Source organism: Prosopis cineraria, unplaced genomic scaffold (assembly GCF_029017545.1).
Source record: "Prosopis cineraria cultivar Desert tree isolate PC_DT_omini unplaced genomic scaffold, ASM2901754v1 PC6, whole genome shotgun sequence".
In the NCBI taxonomy this organism is placed as follows: Eukaryota; Viridiplantae; Streptophyta; class Magnoliopsida; order Fabales; family Fabaceae; genus Prosopis; species Prosopis cineraria.
The window spans coordinates 39,000,724-39,016,406 of record NW_026555337.1 but is presented as its reverse complement, the minus strand read 5'-3'; the positions used below and the strand labels follow the sequence as shown (position 1 = coordinate 39,016,406).

The 15,683-nt window shown below is 29.1% G+C and overlaps 2 protein-coding genes across 2 annotated transcripts; both read right to left on the bottom strand.

Annotated features, from left to right (window-relative positions):
* Positions 1 to 322: 322 nt before the first annotated feature.
* LOC129314142 (uncharacterized) lies at positions 323 to 2,480 on the bottom strand. Its single transcript, XM_054957513.1, has 3 exons — positions 1,990 to 2,480; positions 1,039 to 1,074; positions 323 to 605 (listed from the first exon to the last, which is right to left on the bottom strand). The coding sequence occupies exons 1-3, from the start codon at positions 2,334 to 2,336 to the stop codon at positions 323 to 325; spliced, it is 666 nt and encodes a 221-aa protein (XP_054813488.1). The 5' UTR covers positions 2,337 to 2,480.
* A 4,220-nt stretch (positions 2,481 to 6,700) lies between these two features.
* On the bottom strand, positions 6,701 to 9,919 carry LOC129314141 (beta-hexosaminidase 2-like). Its single transcript, XM_054957512.1, has 2 exons — positions 9,106 to 9,919; positions 6,701 to 7,804 (listed from the first exon to the last, which is right to left on the bottom strand). The coding sequence occupies exons 1-2, from the start codon at positions 9,917 to 9,919 to the stop codon at positions 6,876 to 6,878; spliced, it is 1,743 nt and encodes a 580-aa protein (XP_054813487.1). The 3' UTR covers positions 6,701 to 6,875.
* Between the last annotated feature and the right edge of the window lie 5,764 nt (positions 9,920 to 15,683).

Here is a 15,683-nt window from a genome sequence, read left to right as displayed (position 1 = left end):
TGGATTTAATTGATTTTAAAACTGTTCTTACTTTTTAATTTTAAAAACAAAAAAAATAAAAGCATCTTAAAATTTTTTTTATTTTATTTTTTTTATTTTTAAAATATACTGCATTTGATTACTAGAAAATATAGTTAGTTTGAGTAATTTCTATCATAAAATACTATCATTAATTGCCTGCAACCATTATTATTAGATTATTTTTTAATTGTAAAATTGTTAATACATTTTAAATTTTAAACAATTAAACTTGTAACAATATATCCCCACAATAATTTTAAGCAAACATCCATTTTGTGGGATCCAAAAATTCTCTCCCTCTCTACCGCTCTGCTCCCCCCTCTCTCTTCTCCTCTCTCCTCTCGCTCTCCGCTTTGTTTCCTCTATCTCTTACCTTGTCATTCCTGAAATGCCACAACTGCACCAGATCCCTCTCGATGGTAGAGTCTAGCTGGAGGGAGAGGAGAGGGCCATAGGTTTTGGCTAAGGAAGAGGGATTATGCTCCTCCACATATTTGGCTCTTCTTTTCACTGATTTAGAAGCAAAGCGAAAGGAGAGGAACGAAGGGAGAGAAGGAAGAGAGAGGTAGACAGGAAGAGAATTTCTGGACCCACAAAACCCACGTTTGTTTGAAATTAATGATAGAAGTTAGATTATCTCAAATTTAAATGTTCAAAGTTTAAAATACATCAAAAAAGAATTTAAGGTTAAAACTTAAATGGTTATTGAGCTTATAATTTAAGTTTTTTTTAAGTTGAAGGAGAAGATTATATCAAAATTGAATAGGAAACGCTTGGCTCTTAAACAAATAGTTTGATGGCAAAAATAATCTTCTAAGTTAATTTAAATTTAAATAATCTTCAGAATAAGATCGCCATGCCATGTGTAACAAAATATAAAAAGTGGGAGTCAAAACGGGAATAAGAAATTTCAAGAAACCAAATATGTAAATTCCATGTTTCATTAATATAAGTTATTCCTCTACATATAGGTATCTGCATATTAAAACATATATGTGAGTTCCAATTCTCAGCTACTTCATATTGCCCTCCACAATTGCGCCATATCCAATCCTGCAAAAGATAGATATAAATTCATCAAATTAAAGATGCAAAAAAAAAATGTTATCATTGCCAATTTTTGAAATTTCATGCAATAGATCATTGAAAAAAAAATAGGACAAGACTTACATACTTTATATATACTTTTATGCAATCAAATCAAAATAAATGAATTTTAATATGTTAATAATATTAATAACAAGAACTTATTATAGAATAAATAATCTATAAAAATATTCACTTGTCTTGATTTATTAAAAATAAGCATCTTAAATATATGAGGCTAAGTAAATAAATTTTTTTCAAAAAAAATAAACGTATCTCTCTTTTGCCAGAATATATAAATATATCAAATTATATAATTCTTTGCATAATTAAATAGATTAAATCAAACAAAATATATCCGACATAATCATTTTCTGTGGCCGATATTCTATGATTGATTTAACTTACCCGACTTTTATGAATCAATCTTGTTAAAATTAAAATTTCTCAGAACCAAGCCTTATTAATTGCTTGAAGAGTAGTGAAAGGGAAACCATTTTTTAAAAATCACTTTTACTAATTTAAACCATTAAATTAAAACTCCCAACAAATCAGACTTTAAACTTAAATAAAATCACTTTAATTTTCTTTATTTTATTCCATCCCCGATATTTGGAAAACCCAGGGATATTACCACCACCCATTTAGTCTAATCCGAGTCCCCACTATGACTATGCGGGACTGTTCTTAGCAAGAGCAGCTTCACCAATACCTCAGACATATTTTCGGCATTTATATTTAATGTAACTGCATATCCAAAACATGAACCCGAAATGCAAAGTAAGCCAAATCCTTCGTTCAGTTGAATCTGGTGCCCTCGTAGATATTTTTTCTTTAATTTTAAACAAACCGGCCCATAATTGTTAATTAATTAAAACGTACTTGTTGCAGTCCAAGTCAGGAGAAATCTCGAACGGCAAGGAAATGCCACAGTTATCAGGAAGATCATGAGCATTTTGAAGATTGACGTTGATGGTTTTAGCAGCAGCTTTAGCGCATTCACAAGCAGCCTTCCTATCTTCCGGCGTAGAAGCTGCAGCAACCAAAGCTTTGGCTCCGTCACAACACGCCGGCGGCGGCTTCGCCCCAGTCGGGCCGGTCAAGTACTCGTTGCATGGCTTCAAGTACCCTACTGCTTGGTCACACGTAATTGCACCATCACTGGAAGATGAAGCAGCTAGCAGAACCAGCAGAACCAGAAGTGAAGGCACAAAGTGAGAAGGATTCATGGTTTAGTATCAGAAGAAAAACGCGTTTATTAATTTCTTTGGTTTGAGTCTACTTGAATCATTTTCTTTATATGTTCTTGTGTGTGTATATAAAGAGAAGTGTTAGAATAGGAAGTAAATGTTGCTTTGGAATGATAGGCGCCGCTTGGAGTGACCCTCTCATCTTCGTCATTTCACATTGCTTGCCACACACTAGAAGAAATCAGAACGGCTAACTTCTTAGCTTGTCGCGTTTGCAAAAATAAGCAAAAGGAACCTGAAATTTTGGTGTCTTGAGGCAGTGTAAGCGGTGATGTATAGATATTAGTCACAGATTTGGATCCAATATTCCAGTGAATGGCCTAAATTCATTCAAAGTTTCTCAAATACAGCTATTAGCGGTTTTATCAACACTTTAAAATTATCAAGATACGTTTTCCTTTTTAAAAATCCAAAACAACTATCACGATCGAAACCCTCATTATGTACACCATCTCCTCCAATAATTTAAGATTTGGTGATTTTCTAAGTATTGTATGACCGAATCTCATGATAATCATTATTTGTACCACTCCGCACGCCGCTAATCGATATGTTAAAACAGGTTTGGTGAATTAAATACACTAATGTACCATTGGTCGGTGAAAATTGTCCTATAAAACTAGAAAAATTAATCATTTAATATTTATAGTTTTAATTTAGTTATAACTTATTAATCCATTATAGTTATAACTGATTAAATACACTAATGTACCATTGGTCGGTGAAAATTGTCCTATAAAATTAAGAAAAATTAATCATTTAATCTTTATAATTTTAATTTAGTTGTAACTCATTAATCTTTTATAGTTGTAACTCATTAAATACACTAATCTACCATTGGTCAGTGAAAATTGTCCTATAAAATTAGAAAAATTTAATCATTTGATTCTTATAGTTTTGAATTTTGATTGTTGTAATTCGGTTATTATAGTTTTGATTTAATTGTAAACCCAATCTTTGAATTTTGACTCCTGCAACTCAATCTCTATAGCTTTAACTAATTAAAATATTAATTCTTATATTTTAAAAAATAAAACTATAAAATTAAAACTACTTTAAAATTTTAAGGTTTATAATCTTTATAGAGATTAAAATTTAAACTACTGTAACATCATGTTAATATTTAAAATTTTATTTTTTACCATATAGGGACCAATATTTTGAATGTTTAATATTATAAAGAATGGGTTGTAAGAGTCAAAATTTAGGGAATAAGTTACAATTAAGTCAAAATAATAAGGATTGAATTATAATGAGTTGAAGTTTAAGGATTAAGTTATAATTAAATTAAAACTATAAGAATTAAATAATTAATTTTTTTCATAAAATTATTATGATCTAATCATATATTATGGGTATATTTGTCAGCATATTCTAATTATTTGATGAAAGCTGGATTGGTTGAAAAAGAAGATCTCTAAATTATTAAGTTTGGCTTTTCCACAGTTGATTCCACGTATGGTCCAAAATATTTATGGTGATCCGTGACAGTAAAGAAACACAGATAAACAAATAATTTCCGGAAAAGGGATAATCTAGTAATTTCCAGAAAACATAAATGGCCCTATAAATTGTGCACGATCAAGTCGTGATGAATACCCACCTGGGAACTTTCGTCTAGGTGCTTGCATCCTATTTATCTGCTTAGAATTGTGAAAATGATCCTAACACATATTCCCTCCTTTTTAAATTATAAAATATTTTAAAAAAATTATTAAAAAATATAAGATACTTTAAATAGATTAAAATTTTATTAAATGCATCAATTTTAATATTGTTCTTTCTCTCTCTATAATTAATTTTTGTCCCTTTTTTTTCAATGTATTAAATGATAGATATTTTTGAAAGTTTATATTTTTATTTTAAAAAGATAAAATTGTTGAATATATTTAATAAAATTTATTGATATGCGAAATTTTATCTAACAATGTCTTATAATTTAGGACAAAGAGAGTAGTTTTAGTCCTTTAAGTTTATATACTCCTCTTATTTTATTTATAAAGCACTTCTAACATGTTTCACCATAATCAAGAAAAATTTTAAAACTTATTAACTCTATATAAAAATTTAATAATTTCTCAACTTTACCCTTATTAAATATTTATGCTTTAACAATGTATTTTCTCTCTCCAACATTCAATGGAGGTCAAATTGAAAAATTTTTAATGAAAATTTAATGATGTGACTTATAAATTGAACCAAAAAATTTTTCTCTCTTTGCTCTATAAATAGAATTAGAGGGAGTAACATTTTATTTTGATTACTTAATTTTATAAAATATATTTTTAATTATTTAATCTTAACACTGTTAGTTTTATTATAAAATATTTTCACATTAAACTTTTAAATATGTTGGCAAAATATTTTCAAATATTAACATATTAAGTTTATTTTTTTAAAACAATAATGATTGACACAAATTAAAACTAACAGTGTTTTATGGTTAAAAGATCGAAAAGATATTTTGTAAAATTAAAAAATTAAATTGAAATGCTATAAAAAATTAAAGGACGAAAGTATACTTTTGCCAAAAGGATATTATATCTCTTAAAATTAGATCTTATGTTAAAATATATATTTAATCCTTTTAATTTTACATTATACTTTATTTTTATCCCTTAACTTTATAAAGTGTATTTTTAGTCCTTTAACCTTAATACTATTAGTTTTATCCTAACAAATTTTTACATTAAACTTTCAAATATTGATAAAATATTCTTAAATGTTAACATATTAAGTTTAATTTTTTTAAAAATAACAATGATTGATACAAAAATAATTATTTAAAATTATAATGTTATGATTGAAGAACTAAAAAGATACTTTATAAAATTAAAGAACCAAATTAAAACCTTATATAAAATTAAAGAACTAAAAGTATACTTTAACCTAAATATTATAAAAAAAGACCGATAGAGTAGAAATTAATGCTAGCATGTCACCATCAATACTAATATTAAAATGAAAAAAACTTATATATTAATGCTTATATTTAAGGTGCTTGTTTTTAATTAAATCAAGATATATATATCTTGTATAGATTATTTATTTTATAACAAATTCTTATTATTAATATTAATAACACATTAAATTTTCATGTCTTAATTTGATTTGATAAAAGTATATTAAATATATAAGAATAAGTATATAAGTCTTATTTATTAAAATCTCTTGCCAATTGAAGGATTTAACAAGGAGGGGCAACATTGTTGATGGATAAATCCATAATGGAGGAAGTATTTTTTAAGACTTTATTGAAAATTACTTTTTTCAATATTATGATATACGACTTCTTTTTTTATGCAAGGAGTGGATACACTATCAATTTCATTGTTGGTGGATATTTTAGAAACCACAAAAATAACAACGAAGATGCATATGGGTCCGATTAAAAGGCCCGTTTCATGAATAATGGGGCACCAAGGCCCACTTTATGACCCAGGCTCCAGAAAAATAAGACCGATCTATAGACAGGATCAATTGGATCCAGCTTTATGCTTTTCCCTCTTTTAATGTACATGTACTTTTGCCTCACTTATTTACTATCAATATTTGATAAAAGTGTAATACCACGTGGATCACTCATGTTCATAATTTGTGATTTTTTAGTTAAAAATTATACTTATATATATAAAATTATACTTATATATATATATATATATATATATATTGCCAAGTATATGTGTGAACAAAAAGAAAGTTACATAACAAGTCCAATTACCGTTCAGTTAGTTTTACCCATTTTGACTGGTCCTTCTCCTTTTTGGGTTTCTCATTATATCTTATTCATGTGATCAGTTCCCGATCGAACCAGCTAATTCAGTTCTCATAACTCTGAACCTCATGCTTCTGGATTTTTTTTTTTTTTTTTTCTGGGTGGGGGGATGAAATAGATTCATACTTTTGTTGTACAAAAAGTGATACAAAAACTTTAGAATAACAAATCGATACTGACAAGTTGATGGCATCTCTCAATGACTGAAACAAGTTTTTGTCCTAATACAAACAATCGATCAAAATAATTTTTGAAATAAGACCATATCATTAACATTTAACAATGAATTGAATCAGACTTGGGGCCAATTTGTTAAGAATTAAAGAAAAAAGTGATTTAAATTTAACACCTGAGTTGTTGAAAAACTTTAAATTAATCATGAAGCTTTTTTGGAAAAAATAATTTTTTGTACCTTTTTATTTTTTAAGTATTCCAAATAACTTGTTTTTTCAACACATTCCTGACGCATTTAACTTAAATTCTCCCAGTAACTCCATCATATACCCAACAACTTTCTCAGGTTTAACCTGACTAAAATCACTTCTTTTTTAAATCTTAAACAAACAAATGGCCCTTAATCACATTCAAAATCAAAACATTTACAATTACAACTGACTGAACATCAATCATTCTCATAGAAGAATGAATTAGCAAGGGCTGGGCAAGGAAGCAATAAAGTATCATCAAGTGTTTGAATCAGTGAATAATAGTGACACCTATTTCGGTGAGTGTTTATCAGTTTTTTATACATAGTTACACATACCAGGATTCCTAACACACCATAGTGGCTGAATGGGCTCAGCTCCTATGCCTCTGCTTACCATTCTGCTTCTCCACTCATTCAATCTATCTGTGGCCTCTGCATATCTCTTCACGCCCTTCTCATCTCTGTTACCAGACCACAGTGACTCCGCCATCGCTGATGTTCTTGGCCAAAGTCTCGAATCCAACACAGTTTGATCTGCTTGCTCAGACCACAATGCTACTTCCCCACCAAGAACTAGCTTTGCCTCATCTTCACTCAACCCATATGTGATATCATAGTTATAGATAAGTTGCCATGTCTTGAAAGGTCCACACCAAGACCCTCCATTCCCTTGGTTTCCACTTTGAATATCATACTGGGAATCATTCCCAACAAATTCCCCATGACCACAGTCCAGATAGTAGAATTCTGCAGACGAAACAATGGTTCTATATCCAGAAGAAACAAGCCGTTTCGTGTTGTTGTGTCCATTGTTCCATGTCTGTAGAATCACGTTTTCTTTAGGAAGGACTGTGGATGGAACATGAACTTGGTCGGATAGGAACACATCTTCCCAATAGACCACAGTTCGGTTGAGGGATAAGATATAAGGGAGAGTGGAATTGATGAATGTCTCCAGAACTTGGTTGACGGTTCCATTGTTGGCTAGGAAGCTTTGAATTGTGGGGTCGGTTTTCCAGCAAGCTGCGATGACCTCATCGGCACCAGCGTGGTAGAATGGTTCAGGGAATAACAAGGCAACATCTTTTATGACATTCTTAAGCACAGTATAGGTCTTAGGATTTAAGGGATTCAAATGTCCTGTTCCAGGTTCTGCGGCAAGTGGATCACCTCCTGGCGGATTCCAGAACATGTTGGCACATGTTACAATCTCAGGGTATGCCAATGCCCAAGATCCTGTGTGCCCTGTCAGTCAAATCACAGCTTCTTTTAATCAGTAATCATGGTAACCTGAAAATTATAAACATTGGCATAACAAGAGATGCGATACATACAGATCCTGTTCCATTTTCTTTTGAACAGTAATCAGCATTGTCTAGATGCATAATGACCCAAATATGATACATGCAAGATATAAAATGTGAAATATCAAACACATTGGGCTCCGTTTTTCAAGTATAACGCTTTTATATTAGAATAAAGGTTATAGTAAAGACAAAGTATCAGTACGACGGTGCCCCAAGCTGTAAACTTCAAACTCGAATGTTAAACAAAAACTGCTGAATAACTACTAATCAAAAGGCATTCCTTATGAGTAGACTAATAATCAGTCCTGAACATTCTTTGCGCGTTTTTGAACTCAATGAACCGGGCAATTCCTAACTTTTCAGTAACACTGATTACAAAACACTTCACCTAAGCATAAATTGAAGCGTTAGATATGAATGTTAAACACATCAAACACAAAATATGACTGGTATCATAATCCTCAGAACTACCGTTTTAAAAAGCTGAATCATGTTGGGAAAACGGAATAATTTTGGACTGTAATAAAGTGCCAATGCTAACAGAAACAATTACTTATCCGAAGTTCTAAACATTCAAGTCATACGAAAAGTATAGACAAATCAGTTATATCAATCAGCCTCTCTCTGTTTTTTTTTTTTTTTTTTTGGGGGGGGGGTATCAATCAGTTTTCTGCTCTTACACAGTGAAGTTTCAAACTTTAATAATCAATTATCAGGCCGATACCAATGGCTTAGGAGGGATTAGCCGATAAGTTGCATCCAAATAAAGTGAATAACTAGATTTACGGTTATGGCCTACCAGTCTACCACAGAGCTTTATAGTTTCAATTAGAATATAATAACACTACATATTTATATACATATATAACCAAATTCTCCTATTTTTGTATTTTACCATGATGATTACATTTAAAAAAAAAAAAAAGGATGAGTTGACTCAGTACATAATCTCATAGTCTGTCTTTTATGTTTCTCCGTCATTACATCATAAATTGAATGTCAAAGATTCAATTTCACCAATATATTTTTCTTGAATTCTGAAATTTTTTTACAAAAAAAAATTTGAAAGTTTTTGAGATATGTATAGATATACTCACGTAATCTCAAATTTTTAAGGGAAAAAAAAAATCCATGTTTGTGGTCTTAAATTATTCACAAGGAGCCTCAAATTCAAAAAGAACAAAAATTGTTTGCATCTTGGGCATTATAGATCGTGACTTTCAAATTAGGTACACTAACCAGGTGAGTCAATTTCAGGCAAAACTCTAACACCATGATCAAGCCCAAATTGAACAATCCGTCGAACATCGGCAGGAGAATACTGCATATCGGTGCCATACGACCCCTTATCGGCCAAATCTGGTTCGGACGGAACCACCAACGGAAAAGAATGCGAATCCGTAATGTGCCAGTGAAACACGTTCATCTTGTTCATACTCATGGCCGAAATCATCCTCAGAATATCCTCCACCGGAAAGTAATTCCTCGACGTATCAAGCAAAACCCCTCTGTGAGCGAAGATCGGCGCGTCCCAGACGTACACTCCCACGGCCACGATAGTCGGATTTCCCCATGCGAGCTGCGAGAACGTCTCCAGGCCTCGGATGGCGCCCCACGGCGTAGCTGCAGTGAGATTGGCGGGTCCGGTTGTAGGAATTGTGAGAGAATATGACTCATCGACACCATGGTGGAGCGGAGCGGCGGGATCAGCGACGGTGATGGTGAGGGACGGCAAGGGAGGGGTGTTATCGGAGAAATTGACAGCGGAGGGAGGAACAAGAGGATGGTGGTGCTCGGTGCGGATGAGGCGGAGGTAGCGGCTGACGGCAGCGACGAGGTGTATGTGGTGGGCGGCGTTGGTGGTGATGGTGAAGGAAGGGGAGAGAAGAGTGGCTTGCTGAGGAGAAGACCATGAGAAATTTCGTGGTTGGGGCCACACGGTAATGCCAGTGGTAGTGCCAGCAGCACAATGCACCTTCCCTATTGAAGAACTGAAAATGCAAAGTGCTAGTACAAGCACAAGAAGTGAAAGGGAAGGTGCATTGAAAGCCATTGTTGGTGGAATTGAGGAGTCCATGTGGTGCTTCGTTATATACTAAGAGGAAAACACACAAAAATAAGCTTTCTTTTTGCCTAAACATATAAATCACTATTTTACCTTATCTTGCTTGTATAAAAGCAAAATATTTTTGTACTATATAAGCAATAGTAGTTGTAAAATTTAACCCAGGATTTCTTTCAAGTAAAAAATAAAAATAAAAAATAGATTTGCCACTAAGACAATTAGATTTTGATATGGTTGATGTTTAGAATTGTGCTTTGTATTTATCTTGATCGACTCATACCTATCCTGACTATATTAGGATAGGATTGTCTTAGCCAAAAAAAATAGGATAAGAGCTTGTGGTACATGATAGAGAAGGGGTCGAGATAGGATGAAACTCAAGATACCTTTGAGACACCTCATTTCATCCCAATATTATATATATACACATCTTTTTATTATATATATATATATATATATATTAATTATTATATTATTTTTATTGTTTATTTGTTTATATTTTCTATTTATTTTGTCTCTATTTAATTTTACGTTGTTTTTCGATACTCAATCTAGCCAAATAAATTGTGAGATATTTTCTCATAATTATCAATATTGATTTGAAGAATTAAAAACACAAACCTGGATTGTTGCTATTCAAGTAACCTAATGAGTTTATTTTTTGAGTCCATACTTGGTTATTGTTGCTTATTATAATCTAAGTTTATAATATGTTCTAACCAAGTAACCTGCACATACACAAGAACTCTTATATTTGGGCTACTCATATCCTTATATTTATCTATTTATGTATTAAAACTCAATTGATGAATTTTATATATATGAAAAAATGTATAAGTCTCCATGTACGTTAGTTAAATATTACTAGTCATACGAGGATACAAGTGAGGATGGCCAAAACAAGTAAGAATAGATAAAACAAATAAAAATAGTTATCAAAACATCCCAATCACATCCCAACTCTTATCAGGACAGGACAGAATAACTTTTTAAATGAGATATAATATGAGATAAGAGTGTCCTGATCTTATTTTGTCCCATTGTGTAAATACTCCTAATTGTGGATCACATTTTAGTGTCATTATCTCAATTTATTTTCCTATTGCTTATCCGTGGACCACATATTACAAATACAATGGTAAATTTAGGAACTACATGTTGAAAATTTGTAACTTGTAAGTAGAACGGTAGGAAAAAGGTTCAATTTCTTGTCATTTTTTTATTAAAAAATTATCTTCATTAATTGCGTATCTCATGTAATCATTGATATTACTTTAACCCACTTAACATTAACCTACCATTCACAGATATATATAAAAGAAAGTTATTTTCAGTGGTAAAATAATCAACAATTATGATTTGATTAGATAAAAATTGAACGATATAAATCTCACTCCAATGCATCCTATAGGTTGGTCTTCATGTATGTAGAAAATAATAATAATTACTCCCTCTTGTTTAATTAAAATATAAGTTATGTTTTAAGAAAACTTCAAACATATAAAAAGAAATAAAAAATGAATAACACATTAAATATGTTTAAAAAATTATATCTCATTCCACATCTGTTCTTAAATTTTTAATTAAAACCAAGACAAAACAGCCAAAAAAAATCATTAGCATACCAAACAATAACAATAAGTTTTATCCCATTAGGTAGGATTAGTTATATGGATTATACAACCATATTGTACTCTATCATTAATCAATATTTTAAGAATATTATTAATTAAAAGGTACTGTCCAACAACCTTCATAAGTATTCTACTTGATCTTCCTTTACCTCTTAATATACCAATAACACCTAAATATCAATTATATTACAGGTCATAAATAATAAGTTTTTTTTATTCCATCACTTAATAACCTAAGAAACATGAAGATGTTACCACCTCCAGATGATAAATCCTAGTATTTGCATCAATTTTGTTCTCTTTATTCTTGGTTTTTAACACTTTGGGTATTTTGAGTATTTTGAACATCATTTGTATCGGATTTAATTTGCGATTTTGAGAATTAAGATCAAAATTAGGAGTGATAATTATTAGTATTTCTAACCATCAAAATTTTAAAATATCAACTTCTTATGAGATTTAATCTTAGTTGACCTTGAGTTATATTAGAGTTAACTTTATTAATTTAAATCTAATATAACTGCATATCTTAAAATTTGAATTTGAAATTTTAAGATAAGTTAATTCAATTCTATTAATCAATTGAATCAAGTATCTCTCATTAGCTTATAATAAGTTTTTTGAAACTTGAGTATAGTAGGATTAAAAATGTGATGAAATCAAAGATGTGCTCAAAAATAGATGGGTGTGATATAAATTAGAATAGTGGTTTATATTATTAACTCGTAGCTTTTGTTTTCTTACATTTGGCTTGTTTTTTATTGGACTTAACTCATTTGACACTTCTTATGATCATACGTAATTAAACTCCATTTGTTTCGTGACGCTTATTTCCCGGCTTACAATGTCATCAAAGTTTTATATATTTTTTTTTCGCAGTTAAATATCATTTTGTTTTTTGTTTGTGTCTTTATATAGTCATCTTCTGCTTCCTTTTCCGCCATCTAATGTTTTTTTTTTTTTTAATCTTTTTAACATTCTCATCGTGTGGTAAAAGGCAAGCACCGTGTATGACAATGCACTCTTCTGTATCCTTTTAGATTTTTTTTTTTTAAAATTGAGTTGGATTCATCACAAGCTTTTCTCATGAGAAGGATTAGTTATATTAAACCAATTTTTATTGACATATTATATTCTTCTAAACTTTATAGCTTATCATTGTTTGGCTGCAAGAAAAGGCTTGGTTTCTTTTCAACCTCCTTTTGGTTTTGGTCCCTTCAAAGTTCAAATGAAATGAAAAGGACGGGATTAAAAAATTAAACTTAGAGACAACATATGCATACAACAAGCTTCCAAGTATTAAATTATACATTACCCTTAATTATATAAACATGCTAAGACTATTTTGCTATTAATTAAAATCTTAAACATAACCATTTATTACATAAAGGCGGAGGTGAATTTATTGAAAAAGCCGTCCTTAATTAACAACAATATTTATGACAATGGAACATATATATTTAGTATAGTAAGAACAAGAACATGAGACATTTATAAGAACGAAAATTATATTTATATCAAAGTGATATTAAATCTCAACAGCTTATCATTTATATTCAAAAAAAGTAATTTTAATTTCTTAAGCATTAGCTCTTGAATCTGTCACACAGACACACACACACCTATATTTTTCCTGAGATCATTGTTTGCATAATAAAATTTCTTATGATCTTTGAAAACATTATTTTGCAATAAAAGCAACAAAAGCATTAAAACGTAATCCTCTAGCAAATCGCGTTAAGAACAACCAAGGCATTCAGTAATGTGATTGACACAAAACAAGTAACTTGTATTATTAAAATGATTAATTGCCGAGACCTTTCTTGAGTCCTCATTTGTTCTTCTAGGAACTGTGGTAGAGTTTCAGGGCCGTTTGGTTTAGCTTATTTCGTTTAAAAAAAATTACTTATTTTTTAAAAAATATATTCTGTGAGTTTTTAATATGTTCATTTAAACTTTTGAAAATAATCAAAATTTAAAAAAATATATTTTTAAGTATTTAAAAAGTTATCTTAAGTAGTTTTTGAAAATAATTTAATGCGATAGATGAGAAAGAGTGTTTTAAAGAGGGAGATATGTGAAAATATAATAAGTTTTTAAAATAATATAATAATAAATTATTTTTATAAAATAAAAATTAAGGAAGATATCATAAAATTTAAAAATAAGTAACTAATAATCACCTTTTTATTATTGTAATCAAATATAAAATATTGTTTGCTTTTTATAAAATCTCTACAAAATAAATCTTTTTTTTATAAAATCTCTAAACTGCTTAGAAATTCTTTATTTTTTAATCTTAAATAATCGGGCCATTAATTGGCTAGCATAATAGATAATCTAAGCTCCATGTGAATTTTTTTATAAAAATTATGTCAAATAATTCTATAAGAAATTAATAAATTTGAGTCAATTAATATACAATTCAGTTATTATGTTATGAACTACTTTCGTATGGTTTAATGAATGATTTAAATTTTGAAACAGAGCCTTGGAGTGTTGTTTTTGTCTCATTAAAGCCATCGAAATTATCAGTTGCCGGCCTCCCAATTTATTATTCATGATTTTTCTTTGACGTCGAAGAATTGTCTACATTGTCCCAAAAAAAAAAAAAAAGTGGACCTTCCACTACTTTGTTTCTATAATTTGGAAAAACAAGGCCGGCTCTCATTTCCTTGGTTTAATAAAAAACAAATAATCGAGCTGAATGAAAAATAAATAAATTTATTACTCACCTTAAATAAGGTTTTATAAATCATATGAATAAGAGATATTATATTAAGAAACACGTTGATAATATTTGAATATAAATTTGTGTTGTAGTTCTGGATGCTATATGTTTGTCACAAAAAATGTAATTTATCATACGTTTTTTTGCAAATTGAAAGTTAAGCAAATTAAATATTCGTCAAAGAATAAATTAACAAAAAAAAATTCCTCAAGAATAGTGGCAATATACATGCTCTAACTTGAAATAAGATCCCAAACAAAAGTTTGGAATTTTAAAATGGAAAATAATAAAAGACAAAATAAATGTTTTTGAATAGAAAAATTACATATAAGTCATGTGGAACAAACTTATTTATAAATGAGTATCAATAAATTTAGAAATCACAATTAAATTTTTTAAAATCTGAGTATAATTTGAAATTAAAGTAAAAAGATAACACTACTTCTATTAAAAATGTTGAAAATACAATTATAAAATATTAAAGTGATAGTTATGAATTATTAAAAATAATTGTAAATATTAATGTGTTAAACTTTGTTAGAAATATATGATTAATTTAATTATTAAATATGTAAAATTATAGTTCTAAAATATTAAAATAATAGTTATAAATTTTTAAAGAAATAGTTATACATAATTTAATTATATTGTAAAATGCATCAATATTACTATAGAACAACAGGTCTTCCAAGTTCAAACAGTAAATGGCAAGACTTAGTTTTTTTTTTAATTTTTTTACTTACAAAGTGATAACTATAAATTATTAAAAAGTATTTATAAATATTAATGTGTTAAACTTTATTAAAAATATATTATTAATTTAATTATTAAATATATAAAATTATAGTTGTAAAATATTAAAATGATAGTTATAAATTGTTAAAGAAATAGTTATATATAATTTAGTCATATTATAAAATGCATCAATATTACTATAAAATGACAGTTCTTCTTCGAATAGTAAATGACTAGACCTTTTTTTTTTAATTTCTTAATGATTATTGTAAATTACTGAAAAATAATTATAAATATTAATGTGTTAAATTTTATTAAAAATAATAATTAATTTAATTATTAAATTTATAAAATTATAGTTATAAAATATTAAATTTATAATTGTAAATTATTAAAGAAATAGTTATACATAATTTACTTATAATGTAAATTGCATTATTAATATTGGTATAGAACAACAGTTCTTTGAACAGTAAATGACAGGACTCATGTTTTTAAATTTTTCTACTTGTAAAGTGGTGGGACCTAGCCTTTTTAATTTTCTACAAGTAAAGCGGTGGGCCCATTTTTTTAAACAAATCTACCCGTAATCAGTGTCCGAGCTCTTTTTATTGTTTACAACCAATTTTTTTTTATTTTTATACTAATTTTT